At 41.1% G+C, this 17,366-nt stretch overlaps 1 protein-coding gene across 1 annotated transcript; it reads left to right on the top strand.

Annotated features, from left to right (window-relative positions):
• The first annotated feature begins 7,121 nt into the window (after positions 1 to 7,121).
• Positions 7,122 to 16,982, top strand: LOC129112383 (zinc finger protein aebp2-like). Its single transcript, XM_054624464.1, has 8 exons — positions 7,122 to 7,839; positions 11,882 to 12,107; positions 13,585 to 13,692; positions 13,868 to 14,054; positions 14,870 to 14,994; positions 15,126 to 15,193; positions 16,283 to 16,396; positions 16,478 to 16,982. Exons 1-8 carry the CDS (start codon positions 7,310 to 7,312, stop codon positions 16,488 to 16,490), a joined length of 1,371 nt encoding a protein of 456 aa, XP_054480439.1. The 5' UTR covers positions 7,122 to 7,309; the 3' UTR covers positions 16,491 to 16,982.
• Positions 16,983 to 17,366: the final 384 nt, after the last annotated feature.

The following is a 17,366-nucleotide window of genomic DNA, read 5'->3' as shown; positions in this document are numbered from 1 at the left end:
AAATATAAACAAAAATATATGTATACAGATTTCTTATACCAGATAGTATATCTGCATTTATGACAAAGGACATATAGTAGAATGGTAATCTATTAGTAGGAAAGAAGTGCATGCTCTGTCTGAAAAGAAGGCATCACTTTAATGTAATGTTTGCTAGCTAGAGTTTTACCGGCAATAAAACACATAAATACAATTGGTCAACTTTAACAAAAACAGGCCATATTTAACATGAAACAAATAATATCCAACCAAAAAAAAACAGCTCAACTTTTTCCCCACAGTCTTTCACAGACACGTTACCTTGTGGTGAAAACTCCACTGCTTTGAGGATTACCCATAATCCTTTGCTATTACAACTGAATGCATGTGCCAATTTAACACAGCAGGTGGCTTAGTTGTTCCATTACACTGGAATTAACTTGAACCTTTTCAACCATGTTACATTAACATGCTGAATTTTTTGTTCCAATTATCTAACCTATAGTATGAAGGCTTAATTATTCACGATTATACTTATAGTAATTTTGTGTCATATAGCCTTTGCAAATGAGCTATTAGTAGGAGTGGGAATCACTAGAGGACTCATGGTACGGTATTACCACGATACTTAAATCACAATAAGATCTTATTACAATTTTTAACATTTAACAACATTGCGAAATATTTCGATTTATTACGTTTTTCAAATACAAACAATGCAGTATGTCAACATCTGTTTTATCTAATAAGATAAAGTTTTCACTTCAGTCATTTTTATATTTATGTTGTCAATCAAGCAGACGGACTGATCCACACTTCTTTAAAACAATGTTGCATCATGTACTTGAAAAACTGATATTATTACATAGTCCAATCCCCACTGACTTAACCAATGGCCGCACCAGGAAAAAATCTGCACCCTCTAATGGACTGAAAAACCAAAAGGTTTCATTTGTATTTGCAATGCAGGGTTTCATGCTATGACATTTTGATATCACGATTATATAAACAGAAATATCACGGTTTCACAGCTTTCACGATTATTAACCAGAATATTTCTTAATGGCATACAGCCAATAACTAAAATATGTATTATCTTCATCAACTATTTCCTTTTTACATTGTTTAAGTCATGCATTGTGGTGTTTTGCATAAAAACACACAATTCAAATGATTAAGAAATGAAAGATTGTATTTTTATTGATAAAAAAAACCTTGGCATTAGTCATTTGAATTATGTATTATAAGCTAAGAGCTAGTGTGAGGATGTCAAACAGGTCATAAATTCCTCTCTAATATTTATTTATAAACATCAACTTCAAACAACTGGATTTATTCAAGTTTCTCACCAAAACAACATTTGCATATACATATACACACATATACACACATATACTGTATATAGGCTATAGGCCATATAGGCTGCAGAAGAGTCGGCTTCTACAGCAACAACCTTTTTCGGCCAAGGTCGTATGCGAGTGTATGGTGAAAAACTGTTCATCTTCCGGGCTGACTAGACAAAACTTGGTTCCTACTTATTATTCTGACTGCTAATTGGCTTTTACATTGTCAATTTGTTTATTTTATTGTTTTACAATAACATTTGTTGTTGAGTTAACTCACAGGGAAGGCAAAATGTTGCCTCACTGGTGACTTCAAGGAAAAACAAGGATTTTTCAGATTGTTGTTTCTCCATCATCTACGACTCCAGCAGTGGCCATGGTGTTTTGAAAAGGGCAGCTGCAGGCTCCTTGTAAGCCACAGTGTGTCGCTCTTCAAGTGTTGTTCTTTCAAGCTTTTTTTCCCTTCGGAAGCATGCAAGTAGGCGGGGATGGAGAGAAAAAGTATTGAGAGAATCGCTTGTCCTTTTGGACTTTGAAAGTCGAAAACGACTCGTTTCTATTCATTTTCATATTAAAATCAAAATTGTGACACCCCAGTCAGAATACAACAAAAAACAATTACTCCCCACCAAAGGCGTAACACACTGCTTACATCAATATTCGACTAGTGGCAGATCGTGTGAGTGTGTTGCTGAGACAGGTCTTAACCAAAGTTAATATTCTATTGATTTGTCCATCTAAAAAATGCCATCTAGGTGTCAGAAGGTTCAGAAGTCATGTGGCTTGTTAAAAGTAACTAATAATTGCTGCGCTGTCTCCTTTCTGAACTGGAATGACATACTAGATAATCTGGCTGAGGGCCAGTATATGAATGAGTGACTGATGAGGGAAATGAGATGCAGGTGTGGAGATGCATTTTCAAGTTGTCTGAACTTCTTTTCTGGAATATTTGCGTATCTTTATAATGACACCCCCTTTGTCAGTAGCTTTTTTTTACATCAACAATGGCCAGTAGCTCACAAGCTTTGCTACTTTGGGGGTTTTATTTCTTATTAGTTTGCCATTAATATGGAAAAAGGTATAATCTATCAGAAAAGTATTTTGGTATTTTTATTGTTGCTGGTCATTTTAAACAAACAGCTCAAAATAGTTTTACCAAAATTCCACCAGCTTTGTCCACACCTCCACCAGGAGAAACAATACCCTGGACCAGGTTTACACAGATATTCCTGGAAGCTACAACGCTTTTTCATCAGGTGCACAAATACAATGCTACGAATCACAAACTGAGAAACTCATATGCTCACATTTTGCCACAGTTGCTTCAGTGAATATGGTGCAAAACACATCCAGGAGCCCTTATTAAAAATGTGAGGTCGTGTGTCTAGTTGACATTTTCTTCACTGCCTCCTACTGGCCTGGATCCCACCACTGCCACCAAATGTGAGGAAGCGTGACCAGAGTGGCTAGGAAAGTGGTTGGAGGCAGACACGAGGATCTTTGTCCAGAAACAAAAGGTGTTTATTTACAAAAGTGACCCTGCTACACGTATAACCAAAAATATATACAAAAAATATAAACAAACAAAAAACAAACAAACCGTTAACTTGGCTTAACTGAATAAAACTCAACTCATAATAATGGTAACTTAGATTCACCTAACATCACATGAACACAGCTACACACTGATGTCCACCTCCCCCGTAAGTGCCAAAGGCCTCTGCCTAGATAGAGCCTTCCATCAGCAAGATCTAGTTCATACCATTAGTGCGGGTGACACTAATTACTTCCTCAAACAGGTAAGTGACAATAGCTATACCTTACTTGAAACCTTCAGGTATAAAAAACACTTTTAGATAATTCACAATATGGTTATACAATTGCAACCATGCATAACAGATCACAACTAAATACATACCTTAACCTTATCTACTCCCCCCCAGACTTGGTTTAACCCCATGACATCACTGCTTTTTATATACAGTCTATGGTTCCAGCGCACACTGTTAACAGTTTGACATGGTGTAAGTCCGGACTAAAGCCCCTGGCCAGGATCACAACCATTTCCTCCTGCAGGCGATTAAACTTATTGGTAGTTAACTACTCTTTTTTTAAAAAAATGTCCCTTGCTGTAAACTCGTGGTCATTGTAAGTGAGGGAAACTACAATGCCCTACTAGTGTAAATAAAGTTTTTTTATGAATAATAATCAAATGCAGCTAAAGTTTTTGAGGGAAACTACAAAAATGCCCTACTAGTGTAAATAAAGTTTTGAAACTAGATTAAAAGGTGTTTTATTTTTTTATGGCCATTGGATAGTTCGATTTTGTGCCTTCTGTGTTTGTTACACAAAACAAAGCCAGAACCCCGATGCAAAGATCTCGATTTGATGCCTAAAGCATAAATACAGCTGCTGTTTGGAGGATCAGTTCTATAAATACTTGGTGAGAGACCTAACAGACCTGGCCATGGTTCCATCTGAAACTCCAGAACAAGAGTCTAATTAACGTTTGAATAATCCAGTGACTTATTCGTAATTTCTCTCTGGTGTACACGCTCGGTTTCTCTATTGATACGTATATATATCTGGCCACTGTGTCTTCAACCCACTCAGTAATAGTACACGGATCTGGAAGTCGGACACCATTTGTCAAAGTCAACTTGTTAAAGTAAAATTCGCGATCTTTTGTTGATAATTCCCTTGCATAGCTTGACAAGCTGTTGATCTCTGCCCTTCTGTTATTGGTCATCAGTATTAGGGTCTTATTGGTAGTTAACTTTTTTAATAAAAAAATACAGTTTTTCATGTCTCGATGCCTAAAGAATCAGTGGATTCAAACTTGGTGGAGTGGCCATGGTCACTAGTTAATTATATTGAATAACATTTTGTCGTGATCCAATCATATAGTGGATCCAAACGCAGAACACGGACAAGAAGTAGGTGAAGTTGAAGAAGACTATTGTGAGATCACATGGAAGTGAAATGAGTTGAAGTGAAGGCGTTGGGGGAAGACAGACTGGTGATGGTGGCACTGGCAAGGTGAAGTGGCAGGCAGGCAAATGCTCGTGGGACATAGGAAACAAGCCGTTAACCACAGGCTTCAATAATGACACAGAAATTTCACTTGGGGAAGACACTGGAACTCCTGAGGCCTGAAGCATGAACTACCATTGGAGCAGAGACAATGACCTGGCCAGGACTGGGAGAAAAGCTAAGGTTGATATACTGTGGAGCTTATGAGCAAAGGTCTATGATGAGAAAAGGTTGAGCAAGGAAAACCAAGTACAGACAAGGAGAGACAGTAAGGAAGTGGGAAACACAGGGACAAAGCAGGTTACTAAACCATCCTAAACTAGGACTACTAGCTTGTTAACGGGCTGTCTGAGAGGATTCTCTGAATATTTGTGAAGACAGACCTAGGATGTTGCGCTCATAATTACTTAAATGCACACCCTTTGGTGCAGCATTAAATAAAGCGATAAAGGTGGATGGATCTATTGGCTCCAACACTTAAGGGAAATTCTAAAAAATAGTCCAGTTATATTTAGAAAACATATGTAATAGATTTGCAGGAGATTGCTTGAATCTATCACATGTACTGGTGCAACCGATCATAAAACTCATGGTTCAAATCGTATCATAGATCAGAGTCACGGATCGGAATACAGATCAGATCAGCACAAAATAAATATAACTTTTAGAGATCCCTGATAACGTTATTTTGCCGCCGATACTAATTACCGATCATTGCTGATCCATATGGGCAGATACAGATCCCTTTGTTGTCTCATTATAGCAGCTGGCTTTTTTTGCCAACGTCCCAAAAATCATTTCAACCTCTCTATAGAGGTTCCAAAATTCTAAATGTTATTGTTTTACTTTGTTATAGTAATTTATAGTGGGGTTTTTTTCTTCATAAAAACACACCATTCAAATTATAAGGAAATAAAAGTTTGCATTTTTATGGATAAAATACTAACTTTAATATCTAATATCTATTTACGTTGTTGTGAAAATATATATAAATATAATAGCCTGAACGCATCCCAATGTAACTGAACAGAACCACACCGGTGGCACAGCCTTCGTGAGCAACTTGCGGTTAAGTGTCTTGCCCAAGGACACATTGACATGGACTACAGATTTTTAACTATCGGAGCATGGAATGAAGGATCAAATGACCTCACGAAATGGTTTCACATCTTTACTAGTGAAGGATATTCTGGTGTAAAATATAAATCACCTTTAGATGATCCATAGTTTCATGGTGAGACTGAATTTCTAGAAAACACTAGTAAGTGGACCTCGAGTTGGATTGTTTCAAAGTCATGAATGAACTTCCCTACTTGATTTTTAAGCTAACACATACAAAAAGAGCTATGGATGAAATTGTGAGGAAGACTTGTATTGCATGTCAAACAGATCCATCTCCATGACCGCTGAGCAAACACCATGTGCTGATGAAGACCAAGTGATAGAGTTGAAATTTACCCCAAAATTGTAGCTGGCTCTTGATATTTGTTATAAAAATAATTACAATGATTAAATTGTGTAGTCAATCAATATCCAGTGTGCTTTGAGATGGGGGGCTTTTTTTTATTGTGGCCTCCATTGTGGTATCCTGGTTTAAGCTAAGCAGTGGAACGAGAACAAGACTCAGGTGGGACTAGAGGAGACTCATGTCCACATCAATGATGCTTGGTTTCCTGCCCATTGTTGATGTTCACATTCTTTACATTTAAAATAAAAAACAAACTAATGTTTTCTTTTGTAGCAACTGCATTTCAGTGTGCATCCTCGTGTTGCATAATGATGGTAATAGAATTGCATTTATATAGCACCTTTCTAGTCTTTCAACCAATCAAAGCACTGTAAGCACTACAAATCAACATTCACCCATTCACACACACCTCATACACATGTACACAGTATCTTCGACATGGACTAGAGGAGCCGGAGATCGAACCGTCGATCTTAGTGGACGACCCCCAATAAATCACCCTTGAGTCCTCGAGTACAGCTCAACATTAGCACAGGCAGCACTGAGCAGGCCTTAGTTTCAATGCAACAAGTCGGCCACTGAGATCTGCACGGTTCATAAGCGGAGCTGTGGTTTAAGTCCATAACGTTGGTACAGTAGTGAAGGCTAAACCCGGCTCTAAAGAGTGGTGGTGCCTGCAGGAATATGCACCTTGCTGATATAAGAACGTGCCTTTTCAGCACTTTTTGAGTTGGATCATTTTTCTGTTTGTCGGAACACGTGGAGCTGAGAGGCCACAATGCCGAAGATCGTCGAAGATGTTTACGAGGATGACTCACTCGTTTGAAAACAAACAAAAAAAATGCTGTTTGCTCTTCGCTGTGCTATATTTTACCCACATTTCTAAAGAAAATTATATGACTTTTTTCTCTAATATTTTTCTATTTTTACAGATGAGACATTCCATCAATGTCAAAAGTAATGAGTATGAAAGGGAAACAAACATTTTTAGATTACCTACATGAGTAAAGCATAATTAATTTCAAGTGATGCTTACTAGCTTTGCTAAATCACTTTTAACTCCATCCTAATTATCCCAATAAGTGGATTTTTATATTTGGAAATACATGTATTTGTTTACACAGATATTCATAAAATACACTACGAGATCAGAGTGTGGGCGTTTTTCTGTTGGTTATTGTTAAAAAGCCACAATTTAAGATTGTAAACTATATGAAATAAACTACAGTCATTACATTTGCAAGCACTGTTGTTTAGAGAAGCATTTTATTAAACTTTATAAAAAAATATTGCTGGATGCATTTATAGCTCCAGAGTGAGACATCTTTACAATTCAAAAGCTTTGGCCATGCGGAGCCCCGACGTCATGCAAACCCCCTGCTGAGTTTTACGCTTGAAGCGGAGAGAGTGAGTGGAGGAAGAACGACAGCCCGAGGGCAACTTTCGAGAGGAACATCACAAAAATAGCTTTCTACACTGTTCTGAAATGGCTCAAATAACGAGCGAAGGGGCCGAACAAGATTCCCAGCCGACGTCGGATCAAAACGGAACCGTGGAAACAGCAGAAACCGGCAAAGAGGGACAGGCCGTGCCGGACCCCAAACAGGAACCGGGCGACAACAACGAGCGCCGAGCAGGAATGGACGTGAAGAGTGGTCGCGGTGCGGCGGTGGAGGACCGCGACAACTTGTCTCTTGATCCCGACAGCAACAAAAAAGAGAGCGCGGCCCCGACCGAAAAGACCGGTAACGACGAGGGGGAACCCGGCAGTAAACTCTCTGAGCCTGGGAAAAAAAGTCCCGCAGAGGGGAGTTTGGCGAGTAGCACTGATTCCTCACAAGAGGGCTCACGGGTGCTGAAACAAGAACAAAGAGAGGCAGAGAACGTGTTCTCCTCGCCGCCTGCCGACCACACAAAGGCGGCGGAGAAAGCCGAGCACGGCACCAAAATACAGGCGAGCGTGGAGCTGAGCTCGTCAAACGGAGAGCCGCTGAGTCGGATGGATTCAGAGGACAGGTCTGTGAAGTTGTATGAAGAGGCCTTGTGCTGATTTTCTAGAAAAACACCAAGAGGTTAAGCGAGGTCACACCACGATGCTAAGTTCACTGCTTTCCTAGTGTTGGTTCAGACATAATCGTGTAACAGGGGGACATTGTTTCGCCTCCGCCGGACGACCCGGCACACGATTGGCCGGGTCGAGCTGCACCGACGGCTGAAGGGTTCGGGGTCGTTCTCCGCGGGGTTCAAGCGAACCGTCCCCCTCGGTTATTAGGCAAAGTTTTTTTTTTTTTTTTTTTTTTTTTTTTTTATAAACATTCATCCACGGTGACAAACACAAGGCTATAGGTTCTATCTGAGGGGTTTCGGTTAGGTTTATTATAAAGTGTAAATGTAGCTTTTTTTTTTTTGTTGTAAGGTCGCATAATGTGGCGGCATGTGTCTCTGACTGTGGGGGCATATCCCTTTTATCAGCTCCCAGCTTTTTCCATTCATTCAGCGTCTTCATTCATCCACTGTCTATCGGGGGGGCAGCGGAGTCATCCGACCGCGACAGGCGTCCCTTCCCCCGCCAAACTCCTCCACCACCACCACCCCCCGGGCGGTCGGCGGGAGCAACTTCCTCGCACATTTTAGTAGACGGACCTCTCCAGTGTCGGTTCTCCGTTTCCGTAGTCAGGCTTTCGACTGTTTCGTGATAAATTGAATAATACTTAAACTTAGGCACCGTATCAGTTTAAGCCTGTTAGAACATAGTTAAATTATGGTAACAATAGAGACTGTTCTGAATTTGGTTGAAACAATAAAAAAGAAATACTGATCAAAAACTCCATTTAACAAAACAATCCTATCTAATACAAGATTGTTACTCATTAGTTTCACCAAACATTAGTGTGAATATTTGGAGGGCCAACTGTCACCACTGCTCACTGCCACACTATCCAAAAACATTGAAAGAGATTACAGTCATTTAGCAGACGCTTTTATCCAAAGCGACTTACAATAAGTGTATTCAACATAGGTATTCAAGAGAACTACTAGTCACCAGAAGTCATAAGTGCATCTCCTTTCTTAAACAAGCATCTAAAAGCATAAACCAGAGCAAAAGTACAGTGCAGAAACACACTAATACGAATACAATAAGTGCAACAAACTAATACAAATACAATAAGTGCTAAGTGGAAGGCTCAGGGTAGTACTTCTTGAAGAGATCATCTCATACTTCAGAACCAGCTCTCAACAAACACCATTTCCTTAAAGAGAGTCCACTGAAGTGTTCTGAGCACTTGAATTTAGGTCGGCCAAAAAGCTATTGTTAAACAAATCTTGGGCAAAATTTGAGGTAAAACTGCATTTTATTCCAAAATTATGAACTGGCATTTTTTTCCTAGTACTAACATATTCCCATCAGTCATGTGTACTTGTACTGCTAATTTTCATATTTATATCCGCACGTCAACTGTATTTCTTATCGATGATAGGTTTCATTAGTTACCATAACTTTCTGGTGTTAATGGTCAATTTAACTTATAAGTAATTCATATCTCACTCATCAAACGGCCACCAGCAGAGTTTTCATCCACAGATCAACTTCAGGGTTACTCGCCAGTTCAGGAGTTGAGCCTCTCTACTACCAGTGCCTAGATTCACCAGAAATGCTGAAATGATGCTGTAGAAAAGTGGAGTAGAGACACACAGACGGGTTGTTAACAGACTCTCAAAGTAAGAGAGCACCTCACGAGAAAGTAAGGAGGTCACCAAAGTGGAAGTTCGCCTACATCAGCAGTCAGATGAACCATTTTACCATGTCTCCGTGGTTCCTCCTAAGGGACTGAAGGAAACACTGAGCAGTGCAAGGCTGTCCAAAGGTGGAGCTCACACCAAAATTGTGAGGTCACAGATGCACACCTCCACGCCGTCGTGAGTTAACAATCAACATTACCAGCAGCTCTTCACAACCAATAGCTCTTTCCAAATACAGTTTTATGACCAATCAGCACCGTCTGTAACAACATATAGATAAGAGATGGTTGTTTAAGTAGTTAGTGGCTTCAGCTAACGACTATTTTGATGGTAAAATAATGAACGATAATTGCAAAAAATAATCTAAGATTCGGATTATGACTCGCACAATTGCTCAAAGGCTCTCAGGAAAGTTTTTTTAGAAAGTGAATTCCCCTTAAGGCCTCTGTGACGGAATGAAACTGAGCGCATCATTCAGCGCAGTTGTGAAACGGGTTAAATCCTGAACCGTGGCCAGATATCATCTAACCACGCTCAGTGCATACACACCAGGCATGCCAACAAGAAGGCAGATGACTAAACCAACATTGTTGTGAAACCTGTACTGTTCACACCTACACGGCTGCTCATTAGGTGCAGTATGAGTAACACGACAGGGATCACTGGAAGCTCCACTACTCATTGTCCCATTTTCACTTTAGTTACAGCAAATGGAACTACACTGATGCTGTGTTCACACTAAAAGCGCCACAGCAACAGACTACAAGTCCTTTACGATGGAAGCAGGCAACACGAAGCAGCAAACTGATGGGACGGGGGGGCGGAAGCTTTTCCCTGTTCCGTTCCGTTCCGTCTGGAGTAATAACCAGTTCCTAGTGATGTGAAACGACATAACTGTTTCTGCAGCACTTCAACCAAGCCTCGACGGCTATGTAGCAGACCACGCTTGTTTTTGTTACTAGTTGATGTTGTGTGAACATAGCATAATTCAGACAGGTTTGATATCTGTCGTTTAGTTTTTGTATCTGGAAACTCGGCTGCCATCCACTCAAATCTTCTTGTCTTATGCAGATTTCGAAGAGCAACACATTTTGTGTTCTTGTAGAAGTAAAGAGGCTTTGGAATCAAATTGACTACAGTATGAGTTAGTTCCTTTTTGTTGAACCACATCTCCAAGTCTTCATCACTGGGTTGAATTTGCTTCAAAAAGCTGATGTAAAAAAAAAAGAATGAATCTTTAAATTCTGATTAAGAAAGTGCAAAGTGGGTGAAAGATCCAGAAGAGCTAGTACACGGATTTTGGGCGAGAATTTTTTACACTTGTTAGTTGCAGAAGCTATTGTTTCTAGAGAACTGCAGAATGGGTACACTTGTCTAACGACATTATTAATGCACTATGTATATCGGAAAGTAGTTAGTAAGACAAAAACTGTGAAAGTGGCTCATAGAGGAGAGAAGCTCAGCAGTTGTCATAAAGATAGAAAATCTAATCTGCTTCCTGCTAATCTGTGCCTAACGTTTGGTAATCCTGCTGTTGTGGCAGCTGTACCACTTCACTGTGTCTTTTGTTCCTCACACAGCAGAGTGGCAGCTGGTGTGTGTGTGTGGGGGGGTGTACAGTAAATCTACTGTGTGCGTGTGCGCAGTAAATCGTGTGCAGTAAATGTGTGTGTTTCAGAGGTGTTGGTCCGCTTGTAGTCCACATGAGCACAGACAGAACCAGTATGGACACTTAGATACTCATCATGAGAAGGAGAGCTGTGTGTCCAACAGGCTGCAGCACTGCACAGAGCTCTGTGTGTCTCAGTTTAGCTGCTTAAATGTCCTCCATATTTGCCGCAGTGACAACAACGACTGAAAGCAAACTCTTATTTAAGTAAATTGTTAAGGTAATAAAAGTAACATAGCCGACACACAACTGTAAGTACAGCCTGACACAATATGGTCACTAGCAGAAACAAGTCAATAAAGAAATGAATGGCAGACATTTTCACTATCAATTATTTGTTTGTCATTCATGAATCAAAGATAGTGAAGAAATGCCAGTCTCTCAGGTTCCAGCTTGAACCTGAATTAAAATAACTCCTCTCAGTCAATAACACATCCTCAAACATGCTGCCTCAGACTCAGCCGTCCATCTCTAAGCTACATCTATTCTTCATCATGTTGTCTAAGCCAGTGTGTCATTATACAGTATGAGCTGTAAAGTTATTTTGTTAGTCTGCAGTGAGAGCTCCTTTTGGATTTTATTTAGTCAGGAATTTTTTGGTATCGTCTTTCTAATGTGCTCTTTGTGTTTCTGTGTGTTTTTCTCCAGTATCGGCAGCACCCTGATGGACATGGAGAGCACGGCATCCAGCGGACGCTCCACCCCGGCCATGCTCAACGGTCACGGGGCGGTGGCAGGGAGTGGCTCGGCACCGGGCGGGGGCAAGTCTCTGAGCTACACCTGCTGCTGGGATCACTGTCTGCTGCTGTTCCCCAGCAGCCCCGACCTGGCCGAGCACATCAGAGCCACACATGTGGACGGGCAGAGAGGAGGGGTCAGTCTCTCTCTCTCTCTCTCTCTCTCTCTCTCTCTCTCTCTGTCTCTCTCTCTGTGTCTGTGTCTGTGTGTGTCCGTCCAGAGTTTTAGTGAGGAAGGTGAAGGCTCAGCTGGGTAATTTTAAAACCCTGTTCTCGTGTATAATGATCAGAGTCCACAGCCGGCTGTTTTTGTAAAGATGTCTGTTACAGTTTCAGTCAGAGAACTTTTCTTCATCCTCTTAGTCAGCAAACAAGACAGGCTTTGGGACAGCAGCAGTAGGGCAGTGTGTTCACAGAGAGTTCAGTCACCATCTATACCATGTTTCAATACAGCCACCTCCACCATACGGCTCATCTACACATCTTCAGTTCTGAGACAATGGAAGAAGAGTGAAGTGATGGCATAAATACTGTTACCCAGCAGTCAGACTGCACTCCTGCTGATCGGAGATGACATTATGATCACAGCGTCATCTGAGGACACCAACATAGATTTAGACTGATGGTGTATCCGTACTGTGTGATCAGCTATTTCCTCATTTTAGATGTTTACTCACAGACAAACACTCTTCTGCCCCGGCTGTGTCATGGCTTGCGGCCGCTTTACCACAGGCACACTAGCAATGCCTCTTCATCCGCGTGCCAAAATAACTGTTTCACAGGCTGTTATTTAGGGAAGTTTGATTGTTTTTTTTGTGAAGTTCCGCCCTACTCTGTCTCTGACTGAATAGTACTCGTTGCATTCTACGTAGAATTATTTCCCAGCCGAGACAGCAACGCTGGTGTTGTCTTCCCCTTCTGAGTCTGTGTGTGAGTCATCATTGCAACATGGGACACAGGACACCTGCTGTAGCAGGAACTACCACAGAGGAGGTTTAGGTGTCTGTCCCTGGTCCTGGTCTGTTTCGAGTCATGGCTGCTGTGATCCTAAACTAACAATGTCCTGATAATGGGAGAAAATGTTTTTCTATGAATGATTTGCATGTCGCCTCTATGGATGGCATAAAATTACGGATTTGTCATAATTAACATTTAAAATGTTGATAAGGCACACTGATTAAAACTGGCCCTTTATATCAGTCCCCTGACAAGCCCTGCTGTGCACACTAGTGGATAAAAACACCTTTCACCTCTAATGGAATAACCCAATCTACACACTATGTTCTTTGTATTTACTGTTGCCTGACTGATGGTTGAGTGAAATCCAATGAATGCATGAAAAGGAGAATTTGGTGAAAAGTTCTGAAGCTATTCAACTGTCTGACATGTAGTTCTATTGGAGTTCACTAGCAACTGAGCTCCTCAGTAGACCTACGTTCGAAAATCATCTCACCTCTCTGTCATGTGATTGTTTGGTTTGCTAAAGAGTGCTCACCCCGGGAATCTTCCCAGCACAACTAGTCGGACGGCACTTGGTGTCTTCGACAGGTCTTTTGTTTTCTACAGTAATCACACCACCACTGATGTTTGTTTATCTGTGTGTGTGCCACACAGGTGTTTGTGTGTCTGTGGAAGGGCTGCAAGGTGTACAACACGCCGTCCACCAGTCAGAGCTGGCTGCAGAGACACATGCTGACCCACAGTGGAGACAAGCCATTCAAGGTGACAACACACACACTTAACCACACACACACACCTCACACAATAAAGTCCGGTTCACTTCACCGTGACCATCTGGTCGGCCATGAACCACAGTGAGAATGTACCTGTAGCTCTGTGAGCCTGAAACCTCTCTGCACCACCTCACTGTCCCTGTGAATGCTCTGTGTTCCTGCAGTGTGTGGTGGGAGGCTGCAACGCCACATTTGCCTCTCAGGGGGGGCTGGCGCGTCACGTTCCCACTCACTTCAGCTCCCAGAGTTCCTCCAAAGTGTCCAATCAGGGCAAAATGAAGGAGGAGTCTCCATCCAAGGCTGGCCTCAACAAGAGGAGGAAACTGAAGAACAAACACAGACGCTCCCTCCGTATGTTACACACACACACACACACACACACACACACACACACACACACACACACACACACACACACACACACACACACACACACACACACACACCCTTACATCCAAATACATTTTCACATTGTTCCATTTTTATTTAGTTTTCTAGTTTCAGTCCTGTGAATGTGAAATCTCAGAACACCTAAAGAGTACTTCTTCTTAATACAAAGGGTTCTGGATAGAGAATGCAGGACCCGAGATGTTGTGGTTACATATCATGTACCTGTAAAAGCCATTTGACTACCGAGGCGCTCCATTTATATACTTTTTAGATTGTAAGGGAGTAGATCATAAGTTTGATTAAAATCAATTCAAGATTATCTAAATAACACAATTTCCTTCAACATATTCAAAGGCACACTTAAAGCTGCTAATTTATTTTAGAAACCATTTTTTGTTATTTCTTTATCTGTTAATACTCCCTCACTTTAAAGCATGTGGTTGATGTTATTTTAGCATGTCCTCCAGGGGAGTACCGACACCCAGCTCATTGCTCATCAGTCTTCCACAAGCCGCTAGCCTGACAGCTGTGTAGACGTGTTGGTCGTTTCTGTTCACGAGGATCATTTTGGGGGTGTGGCTTTGAAAGGAGACGGCTGTCAGTGTTGCTGACTTGGTGACTTTCTTGCTAGTTTTAGGGACTTTTTGAGCTAGTGCTGCTAGCTACTTGATTGGAAAAGAGATGACAACATAGTCAGGGTTTTTACGTTGGAGCATTTTTTTTTAAATATAGCTCATCTCTTTTAATACTATTCAAAATATTATTTTTGTTTCCAGCCCGACCTCATGATTTCTTTGACGCTCAGACAATGGACGCTATCCGCCATCGAGCCATCTGCCTCAACCTGGCAACACATATTGAGAGTCTGGGCAATGGACATAGTGTGGTCTTCCACAGCACGGTGGGTTCACTCACACACACACACACACACACACACACACACACACACACACACACACACACACACACATAGTTCATCCCATTCCGTGCAGCAGACCAGTATCTCATGCCTGTGTGTTTGTGAATGTTCAGGTAATAGCCAGGAGGAAAGAGGACTCTGGGAAAGTGAAGGTCTTGTTGCACTGGACACCTGAAGACATGTAAGTCCTGCTCATCGCTCTCCCGCTCTTCATCATCACTCGGTCCATGTCTTCACTTGCTCCTCCTTCTCTGCTCCCCTCACCCTCTTTTAGCAGTAAAACCAAATAACAGCTCAGATATGGATGAGATTTAATTAATAGATCATGAATCAGTTCTAACTGCGGAGATGATCTCGGAAACAAAGAAATGTCAAGTGTGAACGTTTAAGCCTTTTAATGCAGACAGTGCTGTTATTGAATAATGTTGGACCTCAGGCTGACAGCATAACTTCAACCTCCACCCTCCACTATGTAATGAAGTTATGTTTGTTTGTGTTTTTCTTAGTTAGCAAAATGAGACTACAAACTGCATTTTGTTGCACAGCCCTGTTGTACAATATCACTGAATGAACATGGTAACCATAAAAAAAACCTTTATTTAGATTAATGAAGTCCTTATTTCTAAATCAACTCAACACCTGTAGCAATTGTTCAATGGCAGCCTTCCATGTGTTTGCACTGTATGTTTGTGATGCACACTGCCACCTCTGAGGCTTTCACTAATTATTCAGATCTTCTGATGCGGATCTGTGCTTTTTTTTTACACATTGTATTCACACAGATTTATAATTTATACATCATGTTATTTGGAGCTTTTTGTATTTCATTTTTTCATCTGCTATGTGTCACTTCTGCAGTTCATAAGTCCATTCAGACGTGTTTCACATTGATATACGACAGTAATTCTCCTGTTTTATTACTCTACAAGACCATCTTATTCATCCTTTCTCTACCGGTTTGTCTTTTTTCAGAACATGCAGCTAATTTGCAGTCTAATAATACTAATAATTCTCATAATCATTTGTATATTTGTGAACTCTTTGACACCAGAGAACATAAATGTACACATTGGAAGCATTAATGTGCTGCATGACAACAGAATTAGATTTCCCCATGTTTGTGCTGATGATGCACTGAGCATGCAGAGTGATATCATTTTCAATTCTTGTCAGAATATCAAGCTTTCCACTGTCGACACGGAAAAGAGGAGACATAAGGTACAGATGTGAGCTTGGATCCAGTAGGTGTAAATGTACCTTTCTGTGTCAGACTGCCAGACGTGTGGGTGAATGAGAGCGACAGACTGCAGCAGAAGACCCAGGTGGTTCATCTGTCCAAGCTACCCACGGACACAGCGGTGCTCTTGGACCCCAACATCTACAGGTGTGTGCGTGTGTGTAAAGGTACTTTGGCTGTTGGTAAAAAACATCAGAGAGAAATATCCAAACATTTTTTCTGCCGTAGGATGTTCTTCTAAGAAACTCCAGAGGAACTCCACTGTCACTTCCTGCTAAGCCGACCTCGAGGAGGAGATTGTCTCCTCTGCTCTTCTCTTCGTCTCCATCTCTTCGTTCCTCTTCTTCCCTCCTCCCTCTCCCAGAGGATGCTGGGAGTTTAGTGACCTCTTTGTGATGGCTGTCTGAGGCCACCAGTGTTTTCTGCAATAGGTGCTAAGTCTGCAGAGGGCATGTAGAAGAAGATGTTGCTTGTTTTAGGTAACTCAACTAGACTGAAAACTAACTGACAGAAGTGTAACTGTAGACAGTTAGACACATGTAGAGAGAAGCTGTCTTTGTAAATACTTGAGATTTGTAATATATTTTTATACCTTTAATTTTTTACTGTACTGTAGATAGATGTCTTTTTTTTTTCTGCCAAACATTTAAAATAGATGTTTTAAAAACTGATAATATTGGTTATGTGCATATAGCTGGCATTGCTCAGTTTGATGTCATTAAACTTTTTTCCAACCTCCACGCAGTCTGAAGTCTTTACCTGCTCGAGCGAGTGTTTATTTACAGGGGGACATTACATTACATTACAGTCATTTAGCAGACGCTTTTATCCAAAGCGACTTACAGGAAGTGTACATAAATCAACAACACTGACATTGTAAAAAACACATGTCGAAATGTAACATGGCCCCAGTCTTCTTCCAAAGGAAACGTATTGTGTTTATGACTAGCCTGCAAAGTAAAACAAACCAAAAAAAGTGCTACTTAAAATGTGATGCAGACAGGATTTCTGTTGGTGGAGTTTATTGTCAGCATGGTCAAACATGGCAGGGACTAAATTAGGAAGATGCTAAAACAATATAAACAATAAGGGCTACAATGAGAAACCATTGAAAGGC

This window comes from Anoplopoma fimbria, chromosome 23, assembly GCF_027596085.1.
Source record: "Anoplopoma fimbria isolate UVic2021 breed Golden Eagle Sablefish chromosome 23, Afim_UVic_2022, whole genome shotgun sequence".
Taxonomy (NCBI): Eukaryota; Metazoa; Chordata; class Actinopteri; order Perciformes; family Anoplopomatidae; genus Anoplopoma; species Anoplopoma fimbria.
The sequence above is the reverse complement of the archived record's forward strand: the minus strand, read 5'-3'. Positions and strand labels throughout refer to the sequence as shown.

Coding starts and splice junctions, on each gene's coding strand:
- LOC129112383 (XM_054624464.1), top strand. CDS start 7,310: ATGGCTCAAATAACGAGCGAAGGGGCCGAACAAGATTCCCAGCCGACG. Junction 7,840..11,881: donor CGGATGGATTCAGAGGACAG/GTCTGTGAAGTT, acceptor GTTTTTCTCCAG/TATCGGCAGCACCCTGATGG. Junction 14,055..14,869: donor CAAACACAGACGCTCCCTCC/GTATGTTACACA, acceptor TTTTGTTTCCAG/CCCGACCTCATGATTTCTTT.